This window comes from Trachemys scripta, chromosome 8 (assembly GCF_013100865.1).
Source record: "Trachemys scripta elegans isolate TJP31775 chromosome 8, CAS_Tse_1.0, whole genome shotgun sequence".
Classification (NCBI taxonomy): Eukaryota; Metazoa; Chordata; order Testudines; family Emydidae; genus Trachemys; species Trachemys scripta.
This window is the reverse complement of record NC_048305.1, coordinates 56151235-56166846: the sequence shown is the minus strand read 5'-3', so window position 1 is coordinate 56166846 and position 15612 is coordinate 56151235. Positions and strand designations below refer to the sequence as shown.

General features: G+C 41.0%; 1 protein-coding gene across 6 annotated transcripts in view; it reads right to left on the bottom strand.

Annotated features, from left to right (window-relative positions):
• SWT1 (SWT1 RNA endoribonuclease homolog) overlaps window positions 1–15612 on the bottom strand; it is an 89372-nt gene that overhangs the window by 64038 nt on the left and 9722 nt on the right. For 4 of the 6 annotated variants that reach the window (XR_004646963.1, XM_034780367.1, XM_034780366.1 and 1 more), the window contains 8 exons: window positions 13127–13179; window positions 9968–10736; window positions 9452–9517; window positions 8324–8453; window positions 8098–8199; window positions 6767–6829; window positions 6263–6451; window positions 5344–5437 (listed from right to left, as the gene is read on the bottom strand). Coding sequence is in view for 5 of the 6 variants with exons in the window: in XM_034780367.1 (XP_034636258.1) it covers window positions 5344–5437; window positions 6263–6451; window positions 6767–6829; window positions 8098–8199; window positions 8324–8453; window positions 9452–9517; window positions 9968–10736; window positions 13127–13179 (1466 nt within the window). In the remaining variant the exon portion in view is untranslated. Of the gene's footprint in view, window positions 1–5343; window positions 5438–6262; window positions 6452–6766; window positions 6830–8097; window positions 8200–8323; window positions 8454–9451; window positions 9518–9967; window positions 10737–12071; window positions 12347–13126; window positions 13180–15612 lie in introns of those variants that run through there. The other 2 variants (XM_034780371.1, XM_034780370.1) reach the window with 2 other exon arrangements.

Genomic DNA, 15612 nt, shown 5'->3' with positions numbered 1-15612 from the left:
AACAGAGACTGTTCTTCCTGAATTAGTACAGTCTTAGGAGAGTGATCCCTGAAAAGAGATAGGAAAGGTGGATGGGAGAGTGGAATAGATGTGATTTGTAGAATATATCCCACTTGCATCATGCTTAGAACCCACCTGTCTGACAACATGATTCCAAGCAGTACAACTTGCAGCCAAAAGGGAAGGGAACTCTCTAAGTGGTTTGGTGCTCTCAACTGAGTCAGACAGACTGTTTGGAAACTGACAGCTGTCTCACTGTCACAGATGTAGGAGGCAGAGATGGAGGTCTTCTCCTTTGGAACTTGTCATGTATGTCTTTTAGAAGTGTTGGGCTCCCTCACCAGGTAGTATGATGGATAGCTCTGATGCACCTGAGGCAGAAACTGTTTTCTCTTTGTAAGGACCCAGGGACTAGAACCCTGGTCTGCAGAGCCTGGGATGGCTATAAAATTCTCACCGTGCCACTGGGAGACCATCCAGAGGCACAGCCAGGGAGCCCTATGGAGAGTAAACGCTACAGGAAATACTGCCCAAGAGATCCAGAGTGATGGTACCCTGCACCTCTCTGATTGGCCAAGTGCCCTATTTAACTCTATGGGTTGCCCCAGGAAGTGGCCTGGGCAACCTCACAGACTTCAGCCTGCTGCAACGCCAGACTCTGCTTGATCTCCTGTGTCTGACTCCAGCCTTACTCTCACCCTGATTCCTGCCTCCTGACTCTAGCCTGCTACAGCCTCTGATCTCCAGCCTCTGACTGCAGCCTGACTGACCCTGACTCTTGCCTCCTGATTCCAGCCTTGTACTACTTCTGATCTCTGATCCCAGCCTGACTCTGACCCTGGCTCTTGCTTACAGAACTTAGTTTTTGCAATTCCTCCAATTCCTGCCTGGTAACTACTGTTCCTGCTAGGCAGACCTCAGCCTAGCTGTGACCACTAGGCAAGACCACTTATGCCACAATCCTTTCCCATTTTTATAGCAGGAGTGTAAATACCCAAAGATTTCAGGATTGCCGAGGAATCTTTTAAAGAGTGCAGAGTCTCAGCAATTTTGCCAGATAACAGACTTGAACCCTCAGAGGCAAGCCTTCTATAGTATGTTGCACTTCAGTCGGAATACCAAGTGCTTGCAGCCACGAAGCACAACGTATAGCAATGCCACTGCCATCAGTGGAGCTGCGGAGTCTGCTTCATCCAGTGAAGCCTGTAGAGAAGGCTGGGTAACCAAACAACCCTCATTAATAAACACCTTAAATTCCTCTTTGACATTGTTTAGTAACTTGTCTTGAGACTTAGACGTTGCATTCCAATTTGAATAATCATATCTGGCAAGCAGCACCTGAGGATTTGCAATTCTACATTGTCCTGCACAATTGGTACCACATGGGTTGGTACCAAAGCTGTCAGATCTGGTACCTGGGAGTTATCCTGCCTGAGAGGTGAAGCTGGCACTGACAAGCACAAGAGGTCCTGTGCCACTGCATATGCCTAACACATAGTTGGTACCTATGTACCAATATAGCCTAGGGAACAGAAACCAGTGCCACAGATGAAGTAGGCAATGGAGTCTGTCTTGACAGAGCCCCTTGAGATGCTGGAGTCAACAACTCAACACTGCAGGAATACAGTACAGGGGACCACCTCACCTCCTAACCTCAGAACTTGATTTATCCTTAAGGGAGTCTGACCATTTAGCCCTCTAAAGGAAAAAAGACTTCAGTATATCACAGTATAGAGCAAAGCTCAACAACAACAAAACAAAGACAAAAGAATAGGTAAATAGAAACCTAAAATGGGAATAGCTAACTAACTAAGTAACTAACACACAGAGAAAACATGAAGAGCTCACACTTGCTCTGACTACCAGTCATAGGCGGTGAGAAGAAACAGGGGCACTGGGGCATCCCTGCCTTTCATGTTCCCGCTAAGCAGCACCGGTACACGGAGGGCACATGAGCTGCCCAGATGGGTACCACTATGGGGAAATGTTCTCTAGCTCCCGTGCACTGGCACACACTTAAGTGGAATGGACATGTGCAAGCACCCAAAAAAGAATTAAGAAATGCAAATGCAAAAACAAGATTTAAGCCAATGATTTAAGTCAATCCAACCTGCTGTGCACCCAATGAAGACGTGATGGACTGAGCTGAATTCTGTTCTGCCTAATACAACAAAATTACCCAAGTTCCAGCTGGAGAATCTTTATTACTCATGAGGCTGTAAGAAGCCAAAAAGAGTATAGATGAATTTTAGCGTATAAATCACAGCCTGAGTTTAACAGAACTGCACAATACAAGAGTCATCTCAACTCAGATTATGCTAACTTAACATGGAATCATTATGGACAATCTCCCCATACTCATGTTTGTCTAGGGGTATGTCTACACTACGGGATTACTCCAATTTTACAGAATTCGATTTTTGGCAACAGATTGTATAAAGTCAAGTGCATGCGGCCACACTAAGCACGTTAATTCAACAGTGTGCGTCCATGTACCAAGGCTACCGTTGACTTCCGAAGCATTGCACTGTGGGTAGCTATCCCATAGTTCCCACAGTCTCCCCCGTCCATTGGAATTATGGGTTGAGCTCCCAATGCCTGATGGGGCCAAAAATTTGTCACGGTTGGTTTTGGGTAAATATCATCAGTCAATCCTCCCTCCGTGAAAGCAACGGCAGACAATCATTTAGCGCCCTTTTCCCTGGATTGCCCGGGCAGACGCCATAGCACGGCAACCATGGAACCCATTCAGCCTTTTTTCACTGTCACTGGATGCTGCTGACAGACGCGGTACTGCAGCGCTACACAGCAGCATCCCCTTGCCTTTGCAAGTTAGCAAAGACTGTTACCAGCCATACTGTACTGTCTGCTGCTGTCATAGGTACTCCTGGCCGACCTCGGTGAGGTCCGTTGGGAGCGCCTGGACAAAAATGGGAATGACTCCCCAGGTCATTCTCTTCTTTAAGTTTTGTCTAATGGAGAGTCTGTCCTGCTTAGAATATCAGGCAAGCCTACTAAAGAACCAGAGAGGCAAACGGCCGCTCCGGGTCAGAGCCCCAGACATCCTGCAGAAATGATGAACTGCATGCCATTCTAGGGGGTGCCCCTACAACAACCCCACCCGTTGCTTCCCTCCTCCCCCACCCCTCCCAGGCTACCTTGGCAGTTATCCCCCTCCCCCCATTTGTGTGATGAAGTAATAAAGAATGCATGAATTTGAAACAACACTGACTTTATTGCCTCTGCAAGGAGAGATCAAAGGGGGAGGGGAGGATGGTTGGCTTACAGCAAAGTAGAGTGAACCACCATTCTGCACTTGCTCAGCCTATAGCTGAAAATGGGAGTCTGTGATAAGCACTAGGATAGAAGCACAGGCAGGACTGAATCTCCATTTGTGTGTGGGCCTTTGGTTGACACTGGTAAAATACAAAATGTCCCAGGATATGTATGTTGGGGGACAGTTCTAAATGGCAGTTTTATTTTTTTATTTACAGCAAAATGTAGAGGTCTAAGTATCTGATTATGAGCCCTGGGAGCAAGGGGTAGGCGTGACTGCGCGATGCTGCCGACTGAGAGAGCAGCCTGAGGCAGAAGCCTCCAGATGGCATGATATTCCAGGCAGGACTGAATCTCCATTACACAAAACTTAAAGAGGAGAATGACCTGGAGTCATTCCCATTTTTGTCCAGGCGCCCCCGACCAACCTCACCAAGGTCAGCCAGGAGCACCCACGGGATGACGATGACTGTTACCAGTCATACTGCACCGTCTGCTGTCTGCAAGGCAAGGGGATGCTGCTGTGTAGCGCTGCAGCACCGCGTCTGCCAGCAGCATCCAGTAGACATACGGTGACACTGGAAAAAGGCGAGAAACTATTTTTTTCCCCTTTGCTTTCACAGGAGGGAGGGAGGGAGGGGCTGACGACATATACCCTGAACCACCTGCGACAATGTTTTTGACCCTTCAGGCATTGGGAGCTCAACCCATAATTCAAATGGTTTTCGGAGAGTGCGGGAACTGTGGGATAGCTACAGTCGTCAGTCGCCCCTCCCTCCGTGAGCATCCATTTGATTCTTTGGCTTTCTGGTATGCTTATCTCAGCAACTTAAGTTTCACGCAGCACTGTGTTGAGTCCCTGTTGTGGCCTCTGTCCATCATGGCCTTGGAGATTTTTTCAAATGTTTTGGCATTTCGTCTTTTGGAACGGAGTTTCTGATAGAACAGATTCATCTCCCCATAAAGAGATCAGATTCAGTATCTCCCATACGGTCCATGGGAGAGTTCTTTTTCAATTCTGGGACTGCATGGTCACTTGTGCTGATGAGCACTGCATGGTCACCTTTGCTGATCAGTGTTCCACTCTGGGCAAACAGGAAATGAAATTCAAAAGTTTGCGGGGCTTTTCTTGTCTACCTGGCCAGTGCATCTGAGTTCAGATTGCTGTCCAGAGCGGTCACCAGGTGCACTGTGGGATAGCTCCCGGAGGCCAATACTGTTGAATTGTGTCCACACTAACCCTAATTCGAACCGGCAATGTCAATTTCAGCGCTACTCCCCTCGTCAGGGAGGAGTACAGAAATCGATTTTAAGAGCCCTTTATGTCAACAAAAATGGCTTTGTTGTGTGGACGGGTGCAGGGTTAATTCGATTTAACGCTGCTAAATTCGACCTAAACTCATAGTGTAGACCAGGCCTAGGTTTCCATTGAAAACATTAATTTGGCTCCCACACATTAAGTTTGGGCAAATTAAACCAGTTCCCATTAGAGAACTCATTTCCACTTTCTAAAATGGTATTGATTTTGTCCAGTCTTCACTCGAACAACCTTTTCAACATCCCTTCAGGGAGATCAGTAGCTGAAAATGAAGTTTCAATTCCTAGTGTAGCCAAAGCTAGAATCAAGTCACAAAAATCAGCAGGAGAATTAGAACAAAGTCAATCCCTATCCATACACGCTGTAATACATACAACCACCACCTTCACTATGTATGAAATCCAAATATCTATGTACAACCAGATCTCTGCCCAAAATGTGATTATTAAGTCTTCAGTTAATTTATGCAGCACCAGTAATATAAGCAGCTGTTTTTTAGCAAATTCCAGTTTTAAGAAAATTAAGAACTTGAATTAACTCTACTTAAAGTGTTATGGTTAGAAGAGTGTTTTTAATTATTCCTTTATACTACAAAGGAATTATATCGAGTGATTTTGCTTCTTAAAAAACAAAAACAAAAAAAAATTTCAATCACATCTAAAAGTGATGGGTGTGTAGTCTCCTCCCCACACACAGAATTCAGCAATCTCAGACTTGAAAACAAAACATGAGATGCAGATGTAACTCACGTGCACAGTATGACAAAAGCTTGAGGGAAAAGACTCTGATACTGCAAGCAGCATTGTAAAACACGGTCATCATTGTTTTCATCACTCAATCCATCTGCAAATTTAGTAAACACAATGGCAATATATTCAGAAATAATCAGGCTTCATAAGCAGCATCTTAATATATTTATTAAGATACTGTAATCAAACACTGTATTTGTTCAAGCAACGGGAAGTAGTGTGGTCTAAGCACAGATCTGGGATACAGGAATTCCTGAGTTCTACTAGAAACTGCTGCTTTCTTGCTTTGCAACTTCAGGCGAGTCGCTTACACAGCTCTGATCAACTAGGTCGCAGTCACCAACTGAAGAAGACACGCAATCCATACCTAGCTTGGTAGGATGAAGTAACTCCCCACAGCCTGTTTATGAAGTGGAGACACAGCTAGAATTGATAACGCTGTAACAAACAAAATTTATCGATAAAACGGTAGGGAGTGAAGTACTAGTTTTGATTATAAACTACCCATGTACTAAATCTGTTCAAAAAAATCTTTTACTACTGATTAAGGTGTATTTGATAGGTTCATGCTGAAAAATATAGGCGATGTTAGTCTTCTGATAACTCAGAAAGATACCTACCCATCACAAAAGATTGAGAAATATATAGGGCCTGATTCTTCACTCCATTACACCAGTTTTATGCCAGCATAACTCTGACATCAATTAACAGTATAAAATTGGTGTGACAGGGTAGAGAATCAGGTCCATAGTGAATAAGTCTGATGGCCACTGAAAGTTGTTAGTCAATTTTAATAGGGAAATTGCAAAGGTAAAAGTGAAGATTATATTAAGCCCAGAAGTAGATGCTGATGCTCACACTAGTGGAGCTGTGAGGACCATTCAACCCAGAAATAAATGTAACTATGTACATAGCTTACATATTTTCTGAGAGGCAAGCTGCATGGATTGCCCCCACAGCTTTGAATCTTGGTTTTTGAGACAAGTGTAGATGAACTCAACTGCAGGGACAGCTTTGTGCCGAACATGTTGTAGTACTTTGCCTTTCTTCAAGTTGTCCAGTTCTTGTAGAACCACCCAGGGAATTATCAGTGCAAGTCTGCCAATGCCTAGAAAACACAATTTTTTTTTTTTTTTAAAAACTGCCAATTGAACTACAGTAGGTTCCATTTTAACGTGAACATAGTTCCCGAGGTTTATGTGTATTAGCACATTTCTGCATTACTGGGCAAGACCCATTTCATCTGTATACAGAAGGATTAAGTTTAAAATTAAAAAAAAAACACACACACAAAAACCCAAACAGAAGTTAGCTTCCTTAATGTTAAATTCAATATACACACTCATTCAGTGGGTTATCTTAAAAGTGATGACATGCAAAGTTGAGGAGTAATCAGTGAACAATTTTTAGCACATTACTGTACCATATTTTGGCATAATTGTTGTGGTAATCCTGTCATGCTGTTTGCCACACAATGAATGCCACACTGTGTGATGATAAAATAAAAAAGTCACTGAGCAGTAGAGAAAAAGGGAAGACTGATATTATGTTCACAAATGATGGTCATTATATATATAACCAAATTCTAATTAATAAAGGCAACAATGGTTTGCAAAGACTATCATCCAACAACACTATCTCAGTGATAAATGCTATGGACACTGGACAAAAGTTTTACTGTCCTACATTTTCAATGAACATTGTTAAAAAAAAAATTAAAAATATGTACTAAACTTTGTCATTGAAACTGGAATATACTAGACACAATAAATAGATTAGAAGGTGAATGACTGTTCTGTCAATGCGATATACATTGGCCCCGTTCTTTATCTCTGGCACTTACATAGATATACACCACATACATTATAGCATAATGGGACTATGTTTCCAATTGGTTTGCATTATAAATCACTATTCATTAGCTCAGAATGTTAGAAGCACCCTGATGTACTTCACTGGTGCATGCTGGTATCTGCAGTCTTAGTCCCTCTAGCAGTACAGATCTAGAATTCAGCAACATACTATAGGCAGTACCGAAAGCAAGGGGTTAGATGTCAGAACTCCAGGTGTTTTATTTCCAGCTCCGACCTCAATTTTTTTTCCTGAAAACTTTTTTCCTGCCTTGATAATACTTATCTTACAGATGGGATAATTTGTTCCTGTGTCCTCAGCTGTGTTATGAGGGTTAAACAAAGTGCTTTGAGATCTTTGTATTAAGGTGCAATAGAAGGGCAAGATACTTACTATTAATAATGGATCAGATGCTTAAGTCCCTACTCTGCCCTTACCTCAGGTAAAAAACTCTTACTAGATGCTATAAAAAGTCAGTATCAGGTAGAACCAGACCTAAGGGTTTTTAGAAAGCAAGGATTCCTAAAACTTTTATGTATGCAGAAAAGTTCAGTTTTCATTAGAGTAGATATGTACATAATAGGCTCTGTTTTCAGATGCCAGTTTCATTAATAGGAAGCCTACACTCTGAATTTAGACTCTCACAAACAGGCATTTACATGTGAAAATCTAAGTGTCCAAATGTGGGATTTGGATAGCTTGTTAAGGAGCTGTGTTTGAGAGTTAGCCTCAATATGTATGAAGTTATTTTTCCATTATGTCATTCCAGTACAGTGTGTTAGACATTGTTCACACACACACACGCACACATGGTATAGCCCATAGTCTGAAGAGCTTACTATACAAACACATGAACCTGTTGATTGTCCCTTTTCTATAGGGGCTGTAAAAGCATCCACATACCTGGTATATCTCTAGTTTTCAAAGTCATGATAAACTGAAGGTGACCAATCATTATGTTGGTGTCAATCACTATCAAGAGGTTCAAACCAGAAGTAGCACTTGCTGTAGAAGAGAACACACAGCAATTCATTCTTTTGCATTCCTTTCTTAAGTCACTTATTACTTTTAAAGTTGTCCGTGTGGAAGCAGATAGAGAAGCCTCCTGACAACTTTACAGATGACATACCAGCCGGAATATCTGCATTCTCTTCTGGAAGATCTATTTCCATACTTGTCAATTCTCCACAAGTCTGCACGACTGGCAAAGCTATCTTTTTGTCAATACGAGCAGCATGCAATTCCTCTATTATTTGCATCTATGGTAAAACATGAATACATAAAATAAGAGGTGGATAAGCTCTTTTAAAAAGTTGTCTGACAGGAACAGGCATCTTTGGTATCACTGCTGATGTTTTCATGCAGTTCTTAGCATTAGTCAATTTTTAACTGGTGCAGCAAATTTAAGAGTACAAGCATCTGCAGCCTATACCCAAATATAGGAAGTCCAAGGTATGGCCTAAAAGTTTCATTTGTGACCACATTTCTAGCCAATAGTTAACAGGCTTGATCTGTTCCTTACTACAGAGGCCAAAAGTGCTCTGCTAACAGTTCTTTAGGAACATTGCTCTATTTCAGTGATTCTCAACCAGGGGTACGCAAACCCCAGGAGTACACAGAGGTCTTCTAGGGGATACATCCACCCATCTAGCTATTTCCCTAGTTTTACAACAGGCTACATAAAAAGCACTAGCCAAGTCAGTACAAACTAAAATTTGATACAATGACTTGTTTATACTGCTCTATATACACTATACCCTGAAATGTAAGTATAATATTTATATCCCAATTGATTTTATAATTATATGTTAAAAATGAGAACGTAAGGAATTTTTCAGTAAGAGTGTGCTGTGACACTTGTCTTTTTATATCTGATTTTGTAAGCAAGTAGTTTTAAGTGAGGTGAAACTTGGGGATACTCAAGATAAATTAGACTCCTGAAAGGGGTACAGTAGTATGGAAAGGTTAAGAGTCACTGCTCTATTTCTTTACTAAAAAAAAGTAAAGGGATGCTGGAAAGTAAAGTTGGTGGGATTTGCAACCAAATATTCTGACCCCACTTTCCAACATGGAAGCAAGTCTAAAACTAGGTTGTACCATGTAAACTTGTTTCAGAAAGCCCTTGACAGGCGTAACAAACTAACTGGACTTTTTAGTATGCAAGAGATTCCTGGGCCACTAGGAATGAAGCGGCATAGCAACAGTGCAGAATGTCACAGTTTGAGGATACAGTTGTTTAAACTAAAATATCACAAACCTCTTGGTCTGTCTCTGTAATGTGAATGGCTTGATGGGAGGCAGAAGGGCATGGGACTTCAGAGCTCTGTTGAGAAATAATGCCAGAAGTATGACATTTACAAGAATTCAAGCACTTGCTCCCTGATGACAAACTTTAATTTAAAGAAGTTCTCTTTGTGACCGGACGATAAAATTAATGTTCTATCCAAATACTATCTTTGCAGTAATATTATAAAGAGTTAAGAATGCAGTGTGCATATAGAAAAGAGCAGAGGGTACGTATTTAAGTTAGCACAATCATAATGATACAAAAAACATGTTAAGATGCTTTAAAAAAAGTAGATAAGTGTCTTGTATAAATGAGGTTGGGATCAACAAATTCTTCTTAGTTGTGGCCAAACTTAAGCCTACGTCTCCATACACAGAGGGAGAAGATATAAAGTGTCGTCTAGAAACCACCATTTCAAAAAAAAAAAAAAACCCACACACAGTCCATTTGTCCGCTACTAACTTGCCCAGGAGTTTATTACTTTACCTGTCTTAAATGTAACTGTATGGCTTCAAAGGTCCTTCCTTCAGTTCTTGAGCTAAAAGTTTTGCTGGAATCAGGATGCTGTTTTTTCTCTTTAAGATACTGCCATCCCTTAGATGTTGCAGTTGAATAAAATAATGGTACATGTTTAGTATCATGGTGATTTTCGTTAGATAGTTCTTTAGAGTTTTCTAGGTGTTCTTTATTCTTACAAGTCTTCAATGATGTGTGTGATATATTAGTGGGGAAATTGCCATGTCCTGCAGTCTTTGGAAAGGTGTCTGAGGGCTTTTTCAGAATTCTGAAATCATCACTCAATTTTTTTGATTCATGCAACTTCTTACTTAGCAAGTCTGTAGGAAAGGTAGCTACCTTGAACGTCTCCAACATAGTTTGTTCAACTCTAGCCTTCAGTTTACTGAGCTCAGTTTTGTCTTTCTTCTTCTTCCTCAGCTTGTCCTTCTGGATTGCAAAACTATGCCGCACCATTTTCCCTCCTGTTCCAACATTGTCAAAATAGTTGTCTGTTTTACAGATTTCCCTGCTAGTAGGAACCACACCAGAATCATTTTGGCTTTTCTCTCTTCCATGTTTAACATAATTATGTTTAAACTGTATAGATATCCTTTTTCGCTTCTCAGTTTCAATCAAAACAGCACTGATTGTTTTGGTATCATTTGAAGACTCTCCTTGGAACCCTTCAATAGTGCCTTGTGGAACATAGAAACTTTGCTTTTGTTTCTTCTCTTGAACATCTTTATGTACTTTGAATCTGCAGAAATGTTACATAAATGGAAGTTACATTATAAAAAAATGTTACAATATAGCTTAACATGACTAAAATCAACAAAGAGAAGCCTGCACTAGACTGTTACTGTACTTCTTCACCCAGCTAGTTACTGCTAAGCATTTGAAATTTCATTAATTTACTCTGAATTCAGGACAACATTAATCCTTTAAGAGAGTTTGGGGATGGGGGCGGGGGAGAGATATTTTTGCTTCTCATGGACATGCTTTGCTCTCACTGGTTTTACATCTTGCATAATTTTCTTAATTTGCCAAATGTTGACCAAAAAAAAGGTAACAGTAAGGTCACTGTCTACATTGTACCAGCCGGTACAATGATTACAATATGGCAGGGACCTCAACATTGTTAAGACACTGTTCAGTCTTATAGCATAGGCAAGATTGGTTAAAATGCTGTTCATATTCCAGAGCTGAACCTGCTGAAATCCAAGGATATAGCCCTCAAGTTCTGTCTGCACTGTGGGGAATAGTGCAGTAACCAGGTAGTACTTATAAAGTAGATGAGACCCAAGTCTAGCTACTGCATGCACTGCAATTTCAGCCCTGAACAGAGATTCTTAAATCAGGGCAAAAATGTCTGTAGCAGTCTTTTTATTTTTATTAAAAACCACATGATGCAACATTAGGGTGTGTAATAGTTTTCAAATATTTATGCCCATAACACTTTTTGCATCTGTGTTCACCACAGTTACAGTCACCCACCATGCTTCAGTCATGCTAGGGGTAGCCAAAAGCAGAGTTCTGTCTAGCACAAATTGAAGGCGGGTGGGGCAGAGAGAGAGGATGCCCCCTTTGCAAATGAGCCCCAAGATATGCTAAGATGATTATAGTTCAACATGTTCAAAAATAGAGTCAAATATTGTTCCACCGGAGACCAATAAAAACTACTGAAAATGTAGTTAATAGAAATCCTAATAGGCCCATTAGTTATCATAAGAGTATAAACATTTAGTCAACAATAACTGAGAAATCCACTTAACATATGAATTCACAAGTCAGTCAAAGAGCACATTTGCCATTCCACAATTTCTCAGTGCCTGTAACCTTGAAAATTACTTGAAGCATCAAGTGGTTATTGTTACCCAGGGTTCTTTCAACCCAAAGCTCTTGGCAACTTTTACTCTGTGTGACGTGGTGTCAGGAAATAAATCAGGGGAGACACAGCCGTCTGACCAATAGATGGCTGGCACAAACAGGACAACACAAGAGTGCTTTCACTTAAAGCTAAACTTTACTTAGTCTCAAGCACTTACACACATCTGCAACAGGTTAGTAAAACACCCCAACCCTCAATAATTACCGAAGTTGAGTGTGGCTCTCGAGTGGCACAGCGGCAGCCCGTCTGCTGGTGGAGAACACAAGATGCATCCAGAGGGAGAGTCCAGTCCCAAAGAGTCCCACTACCTCAAACTTTTCCCCCTTATTTTATACATTAGTAACACAATGACATGCCCCTTAAAGAAAATTTGTTAAGCTAGCAGTTTCAATGGTCAAGCAAGAGGTTTTCTTCTGATTATTGTTGATTAACCAAGTGTAGCTTTTTCCCCATAGTTTGGAGCCTCGAGACCCTGTTAGACACATTCCTGAGGGCACATCCTCTCTTCTAAAATGCGTGAATCAGCAACTTCAACACAATTCTTATCAGGAAGGACATGGGGTCAAGCTGCCCTTTCTGTGGCACTCAAAACCCACTCCCCTCCTGCCTTGGTCAAGCTGCGCTTGCTACATGGCCACTTTACAGCCTGCTGACTTGGCTGCTTTTAGCAATAAGCAATAGTGGGTTCAGGCACTTTACTTGTTTGCTGAACATCTCCCCAAACATTATGACAACTGGATTGATTTGGGGGCTACCTAGAGCCAACAGAAATGGAAAATGAAAGATAATATACTTAATGCAAAATCCTCCTCTAAATTACACTATGGCTCTCTACTGTACATTCTGCTTTTGTTCCATGCTCAGTACTTCTGCTGACATCTACAGAACAACATTGAACACAGACACATTCTTATTACGAGGCCCACTGTTTAGAATGAGGAGGATAACACTGTCCCTAGTTTCCAGGGAACAGTGGAAGGGTCCATTCCTCTCTTGTTCAGTGTGAAGTAGCACAAATTTATAGTGAATTTTAAAAGAAATTTTAAGGACCTCATCTCTTAATTGCCATCACAACCTGACTGACTTAGGCAGAGTCCATTCATGAATGCAAATGGAAATATTTTAATCTATTAAGAAGGCCCAATTCTCCATCACTGCACAAGTAAAAAAACCAGTATTTTTGCTAAAATACTAAGCACTATCCTGTTGTTGTTGTTTTTTTTTAAATGGTTGTGTTTAGTGACAAAGTAAGCATTTACCTTTGAAATTCTAGCTGTCTTTTTATGTTACAGATTCCGGTCTCTTCTGATTTCTGAAAAAAGAAAAAAAAATTAAAAACTTTAACAGGAACCACTAAATTGCAGTAAAATAAAATAAACTCAATTAAGAATGTGTTACTATGATCTATCGCTAGATGCATTCAAATTTTGACTAGCTAGATTCAAACAAACTGGCCATCTACTCTATTACAATGTATTTGCTTCACTGTATTCTGTTACATTTTAAGAAAACACAAGGAACAAGTGAGCAACAGCATACAAACAGACCTGGATTACAAAAGAAAAACAAAGTATAACTGATTACAGATCTTTCAATACATGCATATCCTATATTCTACAAAGAAACCGGTAGATAAATAATATACATTACCCAAATTGCTTCCTAGAAGCGTCTATCTACTCTAGAACAGAGTTTCGACAATGTTTGGACACAATCATACAAACAGAGTATCAACAGTTTCCTGAAATGAGTAAAAGTTCTGAAGTCTTCTCTACAATGGAGGCAGTTTCCCAAGAACTCACCACCATTGTGGTGGTAGCCAGCACCCTATCCAGACTGGGGCTTCCAACACTGCTAACTTCAATGAGCCTGAATAAGTTAGCAACAGACGAAAAGTTTCCCTAGTGTGGAGGCCTTAGACAAATTGTGCACAGGGACCAGGTCTGATGCTCCATCAGGTCAACCTAACATCATACTGTATATTCTGTCAACCTAGCTACTGCCTCCTGGATTTACTACAGCAATGGAAAAATCCCTTGCATCACTGTAGTAAGAGTCTACACTATAGTAGTACAGCACGACAGCTGCTGTAGTGCTTTTAGGGTACACATTTGCTTAGAATTTACTCCAAGCTTACAACAGAGCTATCTCCCAGAAATCATCAATATCTAGCCATCAGATCAAGTTCAACATGACTAAAACAGAGCTAGCTCTTAATCCCCAACTCCCTTCTCAAACTCTGAACAAGGCCACCATCCTGCCAGTTACTGAAGCCTGTAACTTGGACATCATATTTGACTGAGATGTCTCTAAGTCCTCATAACCAGACTACATCTAAATCTTGCCAATTCTTTCTGCGTAACATCTGTAAGATCCAGGTTTTTCTATCCATCCACACAGATTAAAAAGCCCTCATATCCATGCTCTCATCATCTTGATTATTGTAACATCCTTTTCTTTGGCCCTGCCTGGCTCATCACTATTCAGAATGCTGGTGCATAGATAATTTTCTTACCCTCATCACTTCGACCACATCACCCCTCTCTTCACATCACTTCAGTGGTTCTCCCCATCTCTATTACACAAACAAAGTTCCTTGTCTTTACTTTCAAGGCCCTTCTCTACCCCACCTATCACTTTTCATTCACTAGCAAGACGTCAGCTCCTACCTCCAATCAGACCATGAAGCCAGCCTCCACTGTCCACTTGTTTTACATTTTGAAACAAGCACTTTGTGGTTATTCCCATCCAGCCCCTCATGTTCAGGGGCATCCCATAAACATTTGCAAAACTATCTCATTCAAATCCCACCTTATAATTCTCCTTTGCCATGACACTTACAAAAAGATGACCACGGTTAGGCCACTTGTTTGCTGAGACCACTATCATGCTTACCAATATTGTATCATTATGCCCTTGTACATCATTTGTCTATAATCATCTGTTGTCATCTCTTGTTTTATACTTAGACAGTAAGATCTTTGTGGCTAGGGCCACCTTTTTGTTCTGTGTTTGTACAGAGCCTAGCACAATGGAGTCCTGGTCCATAGATTCAAGGATTCCAAGGCCATTTTGATCATCTGACCTCTTGTATAACACAGACCACAGAAGGTCCTTAGAATAATTCCTAGAGCATATCTTTTAGAAGAACATGCAATCTTGATTTTAAATAATTGTCTGTGATGGAGAATACAACATGATCCTTGGCAAACTGCTCCAATAGTTACCCTCGCTGTCAAAAATTTACATCTTATTTCCAGTCTGAATTTGTCTAGATTCAGCCACTGGATTGTGTTACACCTTCTCTACTAGAGCAAAGGGCTCATTATCAAGTACCTGTTCCCCATGCAGATACTTATAGGCTGTAATCAAGTTACCGCTCAACCTCATCTTTCTTAAGCTAAATAGACTGAGCTCCTCACTATAAAGGCATGATTTCTAGTCCTTTAATCATTCTCATGGCTTTTCTCTGAACCCTCTCCTCCAATTTACCAACAACATTCTTTTTGAACTGTGGGCTCCAGAACTGGACAAAGTATTTCATCATTTGATCAAACCAGTGCCAAATATAGAGGTAAAATAACCTCTCTGCTCCTACTCAGGATTCCCCTGTTTATGCAACCCAGGATCACATTAGCTCTTTTGGTCACAGTACCACATTAGAGGCTCACGTTCAGGTGACTATCCATCACAAACCCCAAATCTCTTTCAGAGTCACAGCTTCGCAGGATAGAGTCTTGCAAGT